We start from the raw sequence: 16,360 nt of genomic DNA on the forward strand, positions 1-16,360 counted from the left end.
TCAGAGGAAAAAGACGGCGACCCACCTGTAGAGTACATCCCTTAAGTCATTTCATAGGCTATTGATTACAGTATTTGTAAGAACTATGTATAATAATACTGTATGTGAAATATGTAATACTGTAAACTAGATGCCATAACTAATATAATAAATAATAAATGATCATTGTCACGTCCAAAATGTTTTACTGTATTTTCCCTTTTTCGTTTAATAAATTGGGTAATACGAGTGTAATGGTGACTAAAGGGTGCTTTTTCATGTCCTCTATGCTTTAACTACGAAAATATTTGACTTACAAATAAGGAATCCTACTTCGCGGAATTTCATTTATCACGGTAGGGTCTAGAACCGATTAACCGCGATAAACGAGGGTTCACTGTATACTCCAGTCCGTTGTCATGACCCCTGAGCGCCTTTCAAGCGAAGGCTGAAATCTAGTACTCTGTCAGACAATATTATGTTGTAATCCATAGCGGTTTCACTGGCTACTAGGATCACCTGGCCTTTCTTCCTAGTCTGATTTGACTTCGTCTGCATGTTCCACCGGTGTTCACTGCATGGGTGACCCTTCTGGCACTTGAAATACAAGTGTTTCCCTAAGCAGGTCCTGGAGAGAGGGCGCTGGAATGATCCAGGGGGCTGCTACAATACGAAAGTTTTTAATTGTCAGGGGGAAGCTGAGTAATTTTTTTTCCTTCAAAAGGAGCTGTAGGCCACATAGGTGTGGAAACTTATGAATATACAAATAAGAACTGAGGGAAATGGTATTTTTTTAAAAAAAGGTCACCTTCTGAAAGGAAAATGAGTAAAATCTAGTCCATCTCTGCCAGGTTGGTTCTGCCCCATCCTTTAGTGCCTTCCATAGAAAAGACAACGCATTCAAACTCTTCAGTGACGACAAGGTGGGGCAGGTTTGAATCGGTAAATACCACAATCAATCACTGCCTAAAGGCGAATTGCTAGGCAAAGAATTAAGAAGACCATCCAGTATTAAAGCAAGTTTTAGAGTGAATCTTCCTGGTAAAAATAACACAAGATGAGATTAATAACAGCTAAGAACAAAAATTCACACATTAAATCATCAGGAAAATGGTCTTAGTGGCAAGAATAGTTCTCTAAGAAAATTCATCATGACAGCTTTTCTACAAAGCCAAAGACCTGGTCATTGAAACAAATCTTAGTTATACATTTTATGCAGAATACAAATGATCCCAGTAAAAATAACCTTCGCAAAAGGAAAATGGAAATATATCCGAGAGTTTAACTGTGCAGAACACAAAATTGGTCTTAAAATTGGCTTATTGGTGTTTTACTCAGAAATCCTTCTCCTCAACAAAAATCCATCAATATGCTTACAATTCTAATTTAAATGCATCTATTCTATAACAGAATCAAGAAGATTTCTTGGGGGGGTGGGTGTTAAAAAAACAAAGCAAATTGAATTGGTGGGTCAGAACATCCTGTTCCCATGGAAACCTTCCTGGGACTTATACTAACATGGTGAGACCTGCTTGGCTAAGTCTGGTGTTTCCACAATATTAGGAAAAGTCCCGTACCATAATTCCAAAAAATGTGATAATGGCTCCAAGGAGTCATTGAGTAAATGACAAAAGCTAAACGCTAATCTGAGACATGGTGACTGGCTCCACCTACCACAAGAAAAATGACCAGAAACTCACTGCCATCAAGTCCATTTGCAACTCACAGCGACCCTGTAGGCCTGAGAAGCCTGCCCCTATAGGCTTTTAAGACGGTTCATCCTTTTGGGTGTAGAAAGCCTCCTCTTTCTTCCTTGGAGCAGCTGGTGGTTTTGAACTACTAACCATGTGGTTGGTTAGCAGTTCAACATGTAACCTGTTACTTCACCAGGGCTCCTCCAGAAAAAGTACTGGATGATGAAAATTGGACCAAAGAAGGTGGAGAGAAGAAGGAGGGAAGGAAAAAGCGAGTGAAGGAGAAAAAAGGGAAGGGGAGGAAGAGATGGAGGGAGAAAGGGGGTGTGTGTTTCTCTCTCTCTCTCTCTCTCTCACACCCCCACACACACACCAGTTGCCATTGAGTTGATGCCAACTCACGGCAGGCCCTGTCTACCAGGCTTTCAACGGCTGATTTTCCAAAAGCTGATCACCAGGCCTTTCTTCTGAGGTGCCTGTGGGTGGACCTGATTGGAACCTCCAGTCTTTCAGTTATTGACTGATCTAACGACTCCTTTGCATCCACCACACCCCCAGGGCTCTGCATACCAGATCTAAACTCACCTCACCCCAAATTTTTAAAAAAATACCTCCACTGCCAGCGAGTCAATTCCAACTCATAGAGGGCACTTCCTAAAAGCCTGGCTTTGATTTTGGAGTCAAACAGCCCTGAGTTCAAATCCAACTTGCCCCCTTATCTCTATGCCAGCTCCCCGGGGACCTGGTGTCTTTCGGGTAGCTGAGAGGGTGTGGAGAGAGAAGGAATGGATGGGGGCAGAAACGCAGAACTAGGCCCTTCACCATTCCTAGTTTGATCACGGGAAGGGTAGGCCCCTGACTGAAATGCAGTACTTCGATCCTGTCGTTGAGTGAAATCTGATTCATAGAGAAGCTGAGGGGCAGAGTAGGGACTGCCCCATAGGGCGTTTCTCAGGCTGTAAATTTTTGTGGGAGCAGACTGCCTCATCTTTCTCCCACAGAGCAGCGGGTGAGGTCAAACCATCGACCTTTCACTTAGCAGCCTGACGCAACCCCCTGTGCAACCAGGGCTTCGGTATCTGTCATCAAATCAGTTGCTTAAGATTGTTGAGTGATTGGGGGGGAAATACTGAGTTTCTGAAATGGAGAAGTTCCAAAGAAGGCCCACAGGGGGCCCACGGAGACCTCTTTGAGCCCCGGCTGCTGTCCCTGGAAGCCTTTTCCTGGGACTCTTGAGAACTGGGTGAGGCGTTCCAAGGGCTTATAAACAGATGGAAGGGAGCTCAGGGCCACCCTCCTTGACACTCGGCCCTCACAAGCCTGAGGGCTGGGAGAAACCGTTTAAAGCCTGGCCAAGGTCCAAAGAATTACTCAGCTGGCTGGTTCCAAGTGGCTAGTAGGGGCCTCCCAAGTAAGAGACACACAATGGGTAATTAGAATGAATAACCCCAATTCGGAAAAGTTTCCACATCTAAGGATTCATTTTTCCTTCATTAGCTAGGCAGCCCAAAATACACAGGCTACGCATTTCAGGGAAGCAACGTATTCTCCGGAGCCCAGGAGAGTGTGCGAGGCCTTGCAGATGAAGGACTAGACCTGCATGAGAAGCAGCTCCTGCCGTGCCTGAGGGCCTGGCACGGCTCTTCACGGCCCTCAGAGCCATCGACCCTGCTCTGCCCCGCATCCCCATCAGCAGCTTTTAAGGGGAACCAATGTACGCACAAAGGTTAAGCGCCAAATCAAAGGCGGGGGTTCAAGCACGCTCAGTGGCCCTGTTGGAGGCAAGTGCTGGCAGCATGCTTCCGTAACACCGAGGGTCTATAACGTCTTGAGGCATTTCCTGACGAAGATCAAAGATGGCAGCCTTCGGCATGGATTACAACTCGATGCCAAGAAGACCAAAACCCCCACACCTGGACCCATAGGAACATCATGATAAAGGGAGAAAAGGTTGAAGTTTTCAAGGATTTCATCTTGCGTGGATCCACAATTAATGCTCATGGAAGCAGCAGTCCAGAGGTCAAAAGACGCATTGGGTAACCTGCAGCACAACAACTCTTTTAAAGTATGCAAAGCAAGGGCGTCAGTTTGAGGACTACGGTGAGCCTGACCCAAGCGCTGGGATTTTCAGTGGTCTCCTGTGCAGGTACAAGAAGGACAGAGAATGAGGAAGACCGAAGAAGAATGGACGCATTGGAAGGATGGCGCTGGCAAAGCATACTGAAAGTACCTCTGACTGCCAAGAAGAACGACGTGCCTGTCGTGGAAGAAGTACAGTCAGAATGCTCCTGAGAGGCAGGGATGGTGAGATCGTGTCCCACGTACTACGGACACGTCAGAGAGACCAGTTTCTGGAGAAGGACACCATGCTTGCCCCTCAAAGAGGAGGAAGGCCCTGGGCGAGAGGGACTGATCCAGCAGCTGCCGCAATGGGCTGAAACATAACAACGGTGCGGGTGGCCCTGGATCAGAGGGTGTTGCCTTCTGTTGTAACACGGTCACGGTGAGTTGAACTGACTCCACAGTGCCTCACAGCAACAAAGAAAGCCTCAGGGGGCGGTTCTGCTCTGTCACATGGAGGTTCTGGGTGACTCCAGGGCACCTGTTTGTAGAAGTCGGAGAGAGAACAGGGGCTGCTGTGAAAGGAGACAATCGGGCTTTTCTTCATCATCTGAAGCTGTCTCTGGACTCTCTCTGTGGCCTTATCACAACGGCTCATCCCATTAGCACATCCCACTGGCTAGATGGCGGTTTCCTCAAGTGTGAGGTACCACTCCCTGGGGAGGTGCTGGGCTGATCCAGGAGGCTGCTGAGGCAGGTACTTACATTTTATCCTGGATTATGGGCTGGAGGACAAGCGTTTTTCATTGTCAGGGGCAGGGGTGCAGTGCTGAGTAATTCCCCCCCTGAAATGGGCACAAAATAAGTTTGGGACCCTAAGGGCTGGACTAGAGTCTCCAGCACAATGTGGAACGGATGACGTAGGAGCAAACACCCTTGCCGTATTCTTGACTGTAAGGAGCAAGGCTGATTCACAGCTCCTCTGTGTCGGTAGAGCGACCTTCCCTGGGGGATTGAGGTTGGGGTGGGACAGCCAGCAAACAGGCCACCAGTCAAAAAACCCACGGCCGTCAAGCTGATTCCAACTCATGAAGGCCTATGTGTGTCCCAGTAGAACTGTGCTCTAGGGGGGTTTGAAGGCTGATTTTGGGGAGCAGATCACCAGGCCTTTCTTCCGAGGCACCTCTGGGTGCACTAGAACCTCCAGCCTTTTGGCGAGCAGCCACGCGTGGTTCATCAATTGCACCATCCAGGACCCTGAAGAATGCCATCGACGCCCACTGTTTTCACCCAGCATTCAGTAGTGTTTCACAAACCCCAAAGTACCAACTCACAGCCATCGAGTCCACTCTGAGCAACGCTACAGAACAGAGCAGAACTGCCCCGCGGACTTCCGAGACGCTGACGCTCTACGGGAGCAGACAGCCCAGTCTTCCTCCTGTGCAGCAGCTGGTGGTTTCTCGAACTGCTGACCTCTCAGCAGTCGACAACCCAATGTGTAACCCCTGCGCCATCAGGCTCCCCAGTGTTTCATAGATACTCCTCAATTTGGCCGAAGTCAAGGGCCATGAAACGGCCGTTGCTGCTCAGTTTGTCTGGTTTTGTGACTGTGGGGAGGCGATAGGCTGAGCTCCTCTTTTTCTGCCTTACCAGACATCCTGCCTCCAAAGCCCTCTTTCCTTCGAAGGACACAAGGGCTGGTTTCCTCCATGGCCCAACCAGTTTCTCTTACAAACTAGGTCCTGGGATGGGGGTGGAGGGGCAGTAAGGGACAGAGCTGGTTTCAAAGTAAATACTTCCTTAGGAAAACAACCGCTTGCACAAAAGCAAACAAACAAAAGAGCACTTGGATGAATCCTTCCTCATCCTCCTCCGTGTTATCCACAAAACAGGAGCACAGTGGTCAACTATGCACCGTGGTGGAGGCTGGGTCCTGTACAAACGGCTTGAGGAGAGGACTTTCCAAGGGCAGTGAGCTCACCATAGATCCACCTCTGCTGGAGGAGGAAGCTGGCCTGGGACCTGCAGCCCCCCCCCCCCATGCCCCAACAGACACACACACCGCACAACATCCTGATAGAACAAGGACCGGTGCCCAGGAGACTCCGCAGCCTCCCACAGGGCCTCTTTGGGACATGGTTTCCACATTTATAAAATGGGAATGATGAATTAATAGTGAAATATTCCTTACAGGGTTGCTCGGATGAAATAAAATGCAGTGATAGTCATGGACACGATCTTAAAAATTATTAAAGTGCTATCAACTATAAGGCTCCCGATTTGGGTGAATCAGCAGGTCCATCCTGGAATCCCTGAAACAGTGCTGGTGGCACAGTAGTTAAGTGGGCTCCCCTGTGGACCACAAAGCCAGCGGTTTGAACACAGCAGCCAGGTTGTGGCAGAATGCTGCTGTGCAGGTTTGCAGCCGGGGAAGCCCATGGGGGCAGGTCTGTCCTGTCCTCCGTGGTCACTAGGTGTTAAGTGGATGGCAATCCGAGTGTTAGAGAAAATAGAGGGTCTCCCCCACTGTTGCATCGTCCTGCCCCCTCTGCTCTTCCTTGGGGCACAAGAAAGCTGCAGCGGAACCATCCTTTCCTCCCACACTCCTTCTACCAGCTTCTTTGCCGCTCCCCTCCCAGCAACAGAGACAAAGATGTTGGTGGATACTGCGGGAAGACACAGGTGGGCTTCAATGGCTAGAGAACAAGAAGCCCAGAGAAGAGCCCATCCCATGGGGTTTCTCTCCAGCTCCACACGCGTACTGACTTGTTCTGGGGCTCAGGGAGGTTTCTCTTGCTTCAAAGGAGGCTGGGAAGGAAAGTATGTAGAGCAGGAGGAAAATTTTTTAAATTGTCTAGGGTCTGGTGGCAGCATTACTGAAGACAGCAGCACACGTATCTTCTGTTTACAAAACTTATTCCGCCCATCTTCCTGCCCAATTAAGCGAAGTCAGCTCGCCAAAGGTGGTGCCTGGTCCATTGGAGTAGAAATCATCAGAACGAACCAGAAAGATGCACGGACTCATCATATCTACAAAATTTATAGATGCCTCCCTCCAGGTGCTCTCTCTCTCTCCTCCGAAAGACCTAACACACTGTTGTTGACTTGATTCTGACCCACCGCCCTTGGAGAACCAAGTAGAACTTCCCCACAAGGAGGCAGCCATCTGTTTCTCTCCAGAGTGGCTGCGAGGTTCCGACTGCTGCCATCTCAGTCTGTCCGGGGATTTCCTTGCCCCACCTTGAGTCTCCTCACACCTTCAGCTACTCTGGTCAAGTTCAATCACGCCTTACATGGAGTAAAATAAGTCAATTCAAAAGGACAGACAACGTATGATTTCACAAAGAAGGGAATCCCAGAAAGGTAAATGTACAGGGATCAGAAATGATTAGTGGTCACCATAAAGAGTCAAGTCTTTTTGTCTTCACTGCCATCGAATCAATTCCAACCCAGAGCGACCCTACAGGGCAGGGTAGAACTGCCCCTGTGGTTACTGAGGCTGCCACTCTCTTTTTAAAATCATATGTTGCCATCATCATTTTCAAAACATTTACTTCCTACTTGAGCCCTTGGTATCAGCTCCTCAAAGGCTCAAGTCTATGGCACAGTCCTACACTACAACACGTAGTCACCCCGAGTCAGGAAGACGAGTGGGGACCACGTTTGGGAAGCAGGGAGCTGCTGTTTGTGGTAACAGAACATACTCAAAATCAAACCAAACTCACTGCCATTGAGTCGAAGCCTCATAGCAACCCTGCAGGACAGGGTAGACCCGCCCTGTGGGTTTCCCAGATGGTCGCTTTTTACGGGAGTAGAAAGAGCCCTATCTTTCTCCCGAGGAGCAGCTGGTAGTCTTGAACTGCTGGTCCTGCAGGTAGTAGGCCAACATGTTACCACTACCCCACAAGGGCTCCCATTGAACATTCAAGGCACAGTTCAATGATTATGCTAAATAAGTGTAAAGCATTAGTTTTAAATCTCATTTGAAATTTTAGCATTCGAGTAGTACTTGTCTCCTGGGGGACCCAAAATATCCTAAATGTCTTGAAAGTCATTTGTAACTATCTCCTTTCTTTATAAGGGGAAGTATCTCTACCTATACCGCACTGGTTGCTAACTCCACACCATGAAAGTACAGTTTTCTGGCTCGCTCCATATGTTTTATATGGGCTCCTTTTTCAACAACCAGTTTTAGTGATGTGTAATTCACATATCATACAAGTCAATGGTTTAAACATATTAAAGAGTTGTGCAATCATCACCACAATCAATTTGAGAACATTTTCTTCTTTCTTGTATCCTTTATGATTAGATCCCCATTCCCCTCAAAACTCCCCTGTCATAACCCTAAGAAACTATTAATCTAATGACTGTCTCTATAGATTTTTACTTCCCTCCTTTTAATGAAAATTTAAAAAGGGGGCTTGCAAATTGTCCCAGGGATCAGAATATATGTCGGTATCTTTGAAACAGACTGCTGTCAACTTTTTACCCTAGGACTTAAGGATTAAGGGAAAATATAGCTATGTCCCTCACAAAGGTCTATTTGACTACACCTTCATGGGGACAGTTCTGGACCCAAGAGTGGACATGCACAGGCTAAGAAGTCTCCATTGCCGGAGCTGAGAGGCAGAGAGCAGAGACTTACAGCTGGGTACCTCTCAGGATGGAGACTAGCACTCGGCACAGAGCAGGACACGGAAGCTTCAGAGAAACTCTGGAAGCAGGGCTTCCTGGAGGGGCCTTGTGGCTTCGTGGTGCCAGCCCACTGTCCCCTCTGCCTTACCTCGGACACCTCACACCCCACCTCCTACTGGATGGGTGCTCCAGCCCTGCCCTGGCGGTTCCCACCTGTCCTTCCACACTGCAGCCCAGCACAGAGGGAGGCGGCCGGCCTGCAGGCACCCCCACAGTGTTACCTATTTGTCTTTCTAGGTCAGCGGCTTCATCAGGCGTGGCTCGAGGGAGGACGCCAGGGTCACTGAAGCTGGTGCGGAGCAGGGTCCCAATGACGAAGAAGAACAGGATGCCCCCCACCACGGGGATCGCGGGGGTGATCTTCACGGCCAGGTATGGGCAGCTGCCAACAGGAGGGGGCAAGAAAGGAGAGGGACATTAGTGGCCAACCCAATCCCCAAACCCAAACCTGCTGCCATGGGCTGTGTTCTGACTCCTGGCAACCCCCAAATGGGCTCTGTGGGGTTTTCGATGGTGATAATCTTATGATAGCCAGGCCTTTCTTTTGCAGCACCTCTGGGTGGATTAATCTGCCATTAAACCGATGACTGACCATCATGTCCTTTAGGACCCCTAGCGACCCCTTTCCCTAAACGGGAATCTTTCTAGAACAAGATCGCCAGGCCTTTCTTCCTTGGTGCTGCCTGGCTGGATTTGAACTGCCAACCTTTCAATCAGTAAGCAAGTGCACAGCATTCAAGCCCCCGGGAACCCTTTGCTTTGCTGTGGACAGCTTAAGCGATTACCCACTTCTCAATTCTGAGGGCTTATCTTTGCCCGGGTTTTCCAAACAACTTAGACCTTTTTTGTTTTTCAACTTAGACTTTTTGTCTGGCCCTGGGCTGCAGGGCCGGCCTCTTCCTGCTCAGTGCCTAAAGCAGAGATTGGTTAATGGATTATGCAAATTACGTGAGTTTAACCCAAATGGGGCCTCCTGAGAGGAGATTGGTCAGTTTGTGCCCTGCCCCTGAACTGGGAAGGGCCGTGCCTTAAATTGGCAAGGAGAGGGTGTGGGTGTGTATTGGTGGTTGTGTCCCCACAGAGGTTTCACAGATAGAAGGGGGCAGCACACGGGGTGAGGTACCGTCCAGAAGAGCTGTTGCATTGAAGGCTGTGAGAGGCCCAAAGGGACCCAGCAGCAGAGAGGGTGGTGACGGATGGCAGGTCTGAGAGGAGAGGAACTGACCGCTGCCCTGCACTGAGGAAGGGGCACTGTCCATCTGCTTCCTGCCTCTGGGATGTACCCTCGTCCTCAATAAACCGCCTCACTGTTTGAGTATGGGCTGTGGGCTCTGTGTGGCCATTGCAAGCCAAGAAGAGACACCCAGAGTGCTGTGTGTCGGGGCCAGGGCTGGGGGGGCAACTGGTAAGTCTGGAGAGTGAAGATGTGTCTGACCTCTGCCTCAGAGGGCACGGCCGTGGGCTGATCTTAAGTCGCGTGATCGCACGACCTCCCAGGAGTTAGACAGGCTCAGATGTTGACACTGTTATGACTGTTCCCAACACAAGGGTTCACAAAGAGCAGTCTCACATACTTTGGACGTGCTGAGGGGCAAGAGACCAGTCCCTGGAGAAGGACATCATGTGTGGTACAGTAGCCAGTCAGAGAACAAGGGAAAGGTCCTCAAGGAGATGGACGGACACAGTGGCTGCGAGAACGGGCTCAGCCATGGGAACACTTGTGAGGATGGCGCAGGACCGGGCAGTGCTTCCTAAGGTTGCTATGGGTCAGAACCTGCTTGACGACGCTCAACAACAACAACGCATTGCATTCTGGGAAACCCACAGGGGCAGTTCTACCCTGTCCTATAGGGTCGCCACGAGCTGGAGTTGATTCGATGGCACTGGAATCAATACTACTTTAATTTTACTAACGCAGCTGATCCCGATACACAGACGCGACTCCATGGCAGGGAGCTTGGGGGTTGGTTTTCTCCCGCCCAGTAAACACATCCCTGGTGCCACAATGGTTACGCACCCCGGCCGCTAACTAGAAACTGCGGACAGTTGGAGCCCACGCAGGGCGCTCCTGGGAGAGAGCACTAGTGACCTGCTCTCACAAAGATTCCAAACCCACTGCCATCGAGTCTACTCCGCCTCAAAGCGACCCTCCGGACAGAGGAGAGCAGCCCTGTGCGTCTCGGAGGCTCTAACCCTCTGCATTAGAATGTCTCATGAGTTCAACTGCTGACCGTGTGGGTAGAGCACGACACGTAACCACAGCAACTCTGTCTCATGGGGCCGCAAGGGGTTGAAATGGATTCGAGGGGACAAACAACAGCAAGGACACCCCTGTTCCTTACCCATAGCGTCCTCTTCCCGGGGCAGAACTCAAGAAAGAGGCTGGCAGAGGAATGACGATCTCCCTGCCTGACTAACCACTCTGCTGCGCCGCACTTGTATAAAAACACACGTCCCCTCGGCACCGTAAACACAGCCCGGGAGTCTCTGTCCCTGCGAAATGGGCCCAAGTCCCCAGGGATTGCAAACCATAAGACACCAACTCACAGTCACCCTTCCTCAGACGCAGCCTTCCCACCAGGCCAGATGACTGGGCAATTTTCCAAGGACCCCACATCCCACCCACCCTCAAAAGTGAGACCCCGGTTCTCAGTATGTGGGAACTAATCAATGCAAAAAGAAAAAAAGGTTCAAGAGCTAGGCAAATGAACTTGTTGGCCCATTTCTGAAGAGAAGGGATGAAGGAGATTTACAAACAAAAGTCAACAAAAACCAGATGGGCTTCCAGTCAGTTCCCCCTCCTGGGAGCCCCTAGTGCCCCAGAGCAGAGGTGTCCTCTGCGGGGTTTTCGACCACTGGTTTTCCAGAAGTGGATCGCCAGGCCTTTCTTCTGAGGCACCCCTAAATGGACTGAACCATACAACATTCTAAGTGTACCAATCATGGACGCCAACCAGGCACTCCCCACATATGGTAAACCACGCCCACCAACTCCACTGCCACTGCATCAAAATGACTGAGTAGAACGGTCCCTGTGGGCTTCCCAGGCTGAAAATCTTTAAAGGACTAGACAGCCCCGTCTTTCTCCCTTGGAATTCCTAGTGGGTCTGAACCACCGACCTTGAGATTAGCAGTCCAATGCTCACTTGACAGCGCCACCTGGGCTCATTCACACACGGTAGGGCTTGCTATTTGTTGGGTAAATGAATGAATGGAATTCATTCAATGAATTTGATTGCAACACAGAAAAGATGCGGAACGTCAGACCACCTACACCCTCAACATCAACAACGTCCCTTCCGTCTAGAACTCTCTTTCCTACTCCCTCCCCTTGCCGAGTCCTAAGACTCCCTTCATGTAGAGGGTGGGGTGGGGAGTATCTGTCCTCCCTGACACTCCCCAGGCAGAGGGAGCCATTGTCGTTAGGTTTGTGAAGCATGCGATAGGTACACCTACTCCACGCATGCTCCAGACTCTCAAACACCCTTCCAAACAACAAAGTTCTTGCAGGTGAAGCACCTGATGCGGGTACTGAAGCCACCAAGGATTTTGTCTTGCTCGGCTGTACAGTCAGTGCTTATGGAAGCAGCAGTCCAGAGACCGAAGGAAGCGTCGCCCTGGGTCAATCTGCTGCACAAGACCTCTTTAGAGCACTGAAAAGCAAGGATGTTACTTTGAGGACTAAGGTGTGCCTGACCCAAGCCCTGGTATTTTCAGCGGCCTCATACGTATGTGGGAGTTGGGACACTGAGTAAGGCAGATGAAGAAGAATCGGTGCATCTGAACGGGGGTGCTGGCGAGAAGCATTGAAAGCTCCACGGACTGCCGAAAGAACCAACACATCTGTCTTGGAAGAAATATAGCCACCTGGGGTCAGGAGAGACCAGTCCCTGGAGAAGGACATCATGCTTGGTAAAATGAGGAAGGCCCTCAAGGCGATGTATTTCCACAGCGGCTGCATGGACGGGCTCCCGTGTGAAAACAAGCGTGAGAATGGCGCAGGGCCGGGCTGTGTTTCATCTGTTGTACAGCGTCATTACGAGGAGGAAGACTACTGGCACCTAACAACAGGTCCCCTGTGAGGGAGGATCTGGGTGGGGGTCAGCCCTTGACCCCTTCCTGGCTGCAAGGTCAGCAGTTCAACCCCACCCAGAGGCACCTGGGAAAACAGGCGTGGTGGTCTGCTTCTGAAGGACACAGCCTTGCAAACTCTATAAAGCACGGCTGTGCACTGACACACAGGGGTGGCCAGGAGTCAGGATGGATTCGACCACACTGACACGGATCACAGTCCCTGCTCTGTGGGCCCCACCCGACGGCCAGCCTGCATTCTCACTCGCCACAGCGTCGAGAGGAGGAGAAGATACCGAAGGCCAGCCGTCTGCCGAGTTCCTTTCTGAAGTCTGTACCAAATCTCTCGGCAAACACAGGAGAACTCATGCCCCGAAACCAGTGGTTCTCAACCTTCCTCGTGCTGGGACCCTTAAATTAAGGTGACCAGCCGTCCCGCTTTTGGAGGGACAGTCCCACTTTTTGGCGTTTTAAAAAAGTCCCGATTTTTGGAAAGAATGCACAACAAGCTAGGGAACGGTCTATGTGGTCCATATAGACCAAATTTTTAATCAAGAACACCCCCCCCCTCCGGTCAATGGTGTCCCGCTTTAAATCTGGTCACCTGACCTTAAATACAGTTCCTCGTGTGGTGGTGACCCCCCTCCCCCAACCATAAAATTATTCTCGTTGCTACTTCATCACTGTCATTTGGCTACCGTTATACATCAGGCAACCCCTGTGAAAGGGTCATTTGACCCCGTAAAGGGGTCAGGACCCAGAGGTCGAGAACCGCTGCCCTAAACAATGAGCTTCGTGCCTCCCGGGCTGCTCCAGAGTTCCGCCCAGAAGAAGCGGACAGTGTCTGCAGTCCTTCAGGAACAGAAGAGGCAGTGACAGAGCCTGCCTGTGTCAGCAAGCAAGCTTGGGTCATCTGCGTCTGGAAGGCTGTTGCTCAGCCTCCCTCCAATCCCGGTGCCAAGTTCTTCACACAGCCCAGGCCCTCGGATTATTTGCTCAGCACCCAGACTAAGTACAGTGAGAGGATACAACCCTGACACACACCTTTCCTGATTGAAACCATGCAGTAGCCTCTCGTTCCGTTTGAGTGGCTTGTCTCTTGATCTACAGACACGTTTCCCATGAGCGCAACTACGTCTTCCAGGATTCCCATTCTTTGCCACGTTATCTACAATCCGTATGAGCCATAGAGTCAACTGCTTTAAAATACAGGAGGACCTGATGATGGGGGCTTAAGTGGAGAGCAAATGTTTTGAGAATGATGAGGGCAATGAATGTACAAATGTGCTTTACACAATTGATGTACGTATGGGTTGCGATAAGAGCTGTATGAGCCCCTAATAAACCGATTAAAAAAAATACAGGTAAACCTCTTTCTGGTACCCTCTACTTTCAGCAAACATCCGTCCAACATCGCCCTGGAATTTGCTCTCACTTATGTGAATGGCAGAGCAGGGCAATGAACAGGGAAGACAGAAGAAGAATCGATGCTTTTGAGGATGGCGTTGATGAAGAGTATCAATTTTACGACAGACTGTAGAAGAACAAAGATAGTTGGCTTAGAAGAACTACAGCCAGAAGGCTCCTGAGGGTCGAGAATGGCAAGACTTCCTCTCACCTACTTTGCACAGGTGATCAAGAGGAACCAGTCCCCAGAGAAGGGAACGTTGACGGGCAGCGAAAAGGTGGAAGACCCTCAAAGGGGCAGATTGACACAGTGTTGCCAACAATGAGCTCAAGCCGAAGAACAACGGGGAGGCCGAGCAGGGCCGGGTGCTGTGGTGGTGTGCGGTACATCGGTTGCTGTAAGTTGGAACCGGCTCGGGGGCATCTCCCCACAGTGATGACCACAGCCCATGCTAGCAAGGGGCGGACCTCAGGGACAAGGGAAGCCAGTGGGAGGTCTTGGCCAAGGCACCGTCACCATCACGGCTTCAGACCTAAAAACCTGTGAGTAGCCACGAAGAGTCTTGGCCGGAGCTCAGACTCCTGGAAAGACACCCCTTTGGATGGGGAGCAGGCATGGCCGGGCTCCATCGGGGTGAGCCAGGCTCCAGCCTCCCTGAGGGCCTGGACTTGACACAAGGGGAGGATGCCCGGCCCAAGGATGCAAACACCAATGGGGGCCCCATTTCCATCTGGACAACGATGACCGACATACAGCTGGGGCAGTGAGAAAGAAGCCCCGGGTGACCAGGTTCCTAGTTGCCATCAAGCTCCACCAGAAATGGACTGAAGGGGAAAAAGAGGCAGAGACAGGCTCATTCAGCGCTCGATGGAGCTCTGATTAACATGTCCAGGAGCCGCTCCACAGCCTCCCCCTCGTCCCCCAGGGGTCACCCCGACCCTCCAGCTGTCTGGCCGGCTCTGGGGAGGACGATTAATGCCTCTGCGCACACTCCAGACTCACTCTGCAGCTGAGGGCACAGAACGGCCATTGCAGGTAACGATTCGAAAAGAGGGCACGGTCCAGAGATGGTAAGGGGCTGAGGAGTTTACAAAATCTGATTCTAATCAGAACAACCTGGTCAAATCCAGGGATTGGGGGGGGAGGGGGGCGGGGAGTGGGGGGGATTAATTACTGGGGTTCATGTTTAGACTTGGAGAAGCAAACGGCTTTCTGCTCGCTGCGTTACTTGAAACCATGCTGTCTGTGTATTTCGTCATTGAAAAAAAATCACTATTTCCCCATAATATTTTCCCATAACCCTGGCATCGCAGGCTCCCTGGCGGCAGGCAGCAAGTCTGCCGTCCTGGCAACACACCACTCTGTTCGTCAGAGACCCGGCGTCACGACGGGGGGCGAGGGCTCCCTGGGCTTCTCTGTTGGTGGACGAGGCGCTTCACTCAAAAGACGGAACACAACACGGAGAAAAGCTAAGTAACAAGACGCCGCGGGGACGTCCAGTCCAAGTGGCCTTTGGAGCAGAAAAGGAAATCTGTTTGTTACATCGAAACCATTCATCTTCTCGGGGTGAATGATGTCACCACATTCGTGGGGAAGCGGGCAGGGGGGCAGGGAGGGGGTTGTTAAACGGGCAAATGTTATACTAAAAGGGGCAGTTTTTAAAAAGCAGGCGGGGAAAACCGAAGCTGGTTATCTCCTAACTTTCGTCTGTTGTCTGCTTATGGAAACGTGAACCCCAGCGCTCCTGTTCCCTCACCACACAGCCTCCGGGTCGATACCTTCATTCTGTTGCACGTGTATCGACACTTAGACCTAAATATATGCGCGCGCGCGCGCGCGCGCACACACACACACACACAAAAACAAACACACACACACGGCCACACACACAGGCCCAAACAGCCGCACTGTGGAACTCAGGTGTGCTAGCACTACAGGATTGGTGGAAGACCCCCGCTCTCTGCTCCACCCCTACAGAGCGGAAAGCAGGCCTGCCTGTAATTATGGTTTTCAAGAATGAACATCGTCAGGGGAGCAGAGGACCTCATCTTGCTCCCACCGACCAGCACCTAGCCCACAGCACCACAGGGCTCCCTGCTGTTGTTCTCAGGGGCCATGGAGTCGGTTCTGACTCATTGCACCCGGTGTGCAACAGAAGGAAACCCGGCCGGGACGGCCGTCCTCACAATGGGCACGTGCGAGGCCACTGTGTCATCCGTCTGGAGAGGGCCTTCCTCCTTTAGCTGATCTTCCACTTCTCAGGCCTCGAAGGCCCACAGCGCTTTCAGTATTGGACGGCACAGCTCCCTGGCTCCCTATCGCAACAGAAACAGAAGAGGAACGGTTTGTTCTTTATCTACAAAAGTCAGGAAGAGGGGCCAAGCCCAAAAGGCTCCACCCCTCCGCAAAACAAAACAGAGCAACGAAACCAGGCCTCTTGCCGTTTATG

General features: G+C 50.9%; 1 protein-coding gene across 1 annotated transcript in view; it reads right to left on the reverse strand.

The window, feature by feature from the left end:
* Positions 1-12,872, reverse strand: part of ZDHHC14 (zinc finger DHHC-type palmitoyltransferase 14) — a 96,864-nt gene extending 83,992 nt beyond the window's left edge. Inside the window, exons 1-2 of the mRNA XM_004701933.3 lie at positions 12,769-12,872; positions 8,654-8,814 (exon numbers count right to left, since the gene is read on the reverse strand). Of these exons, the coding sequence (XP_004701990.2) occupies positions 8,654-8,814; positions 12,769-12,872 (265 nt within the window). The remainder of the gene's footprint in view (positions 1-8,653; positions 8,815-12,768) is intronic.
* Between the last annotated feature and the right edge of the window lie 3,488 nt (positions 12,873-16,360).

Source organism: Echinops telfairi, unplaced genomic scaffold (genome assembly GCF_000313985.2).
Source record: "Echinops telfairi isolate 266 unplaced genomic scaffold, ASM31398v2 ScPeMD7_3533;HRSCAF=4204_0, whole genome shotgun sequence".
Taxonomy (NCBI): Eukaryota; Metazoa; Chordata; class Mammalia; order Afrosoricida; family Tenrecidae; genus Echinops; species Echinops telfairi.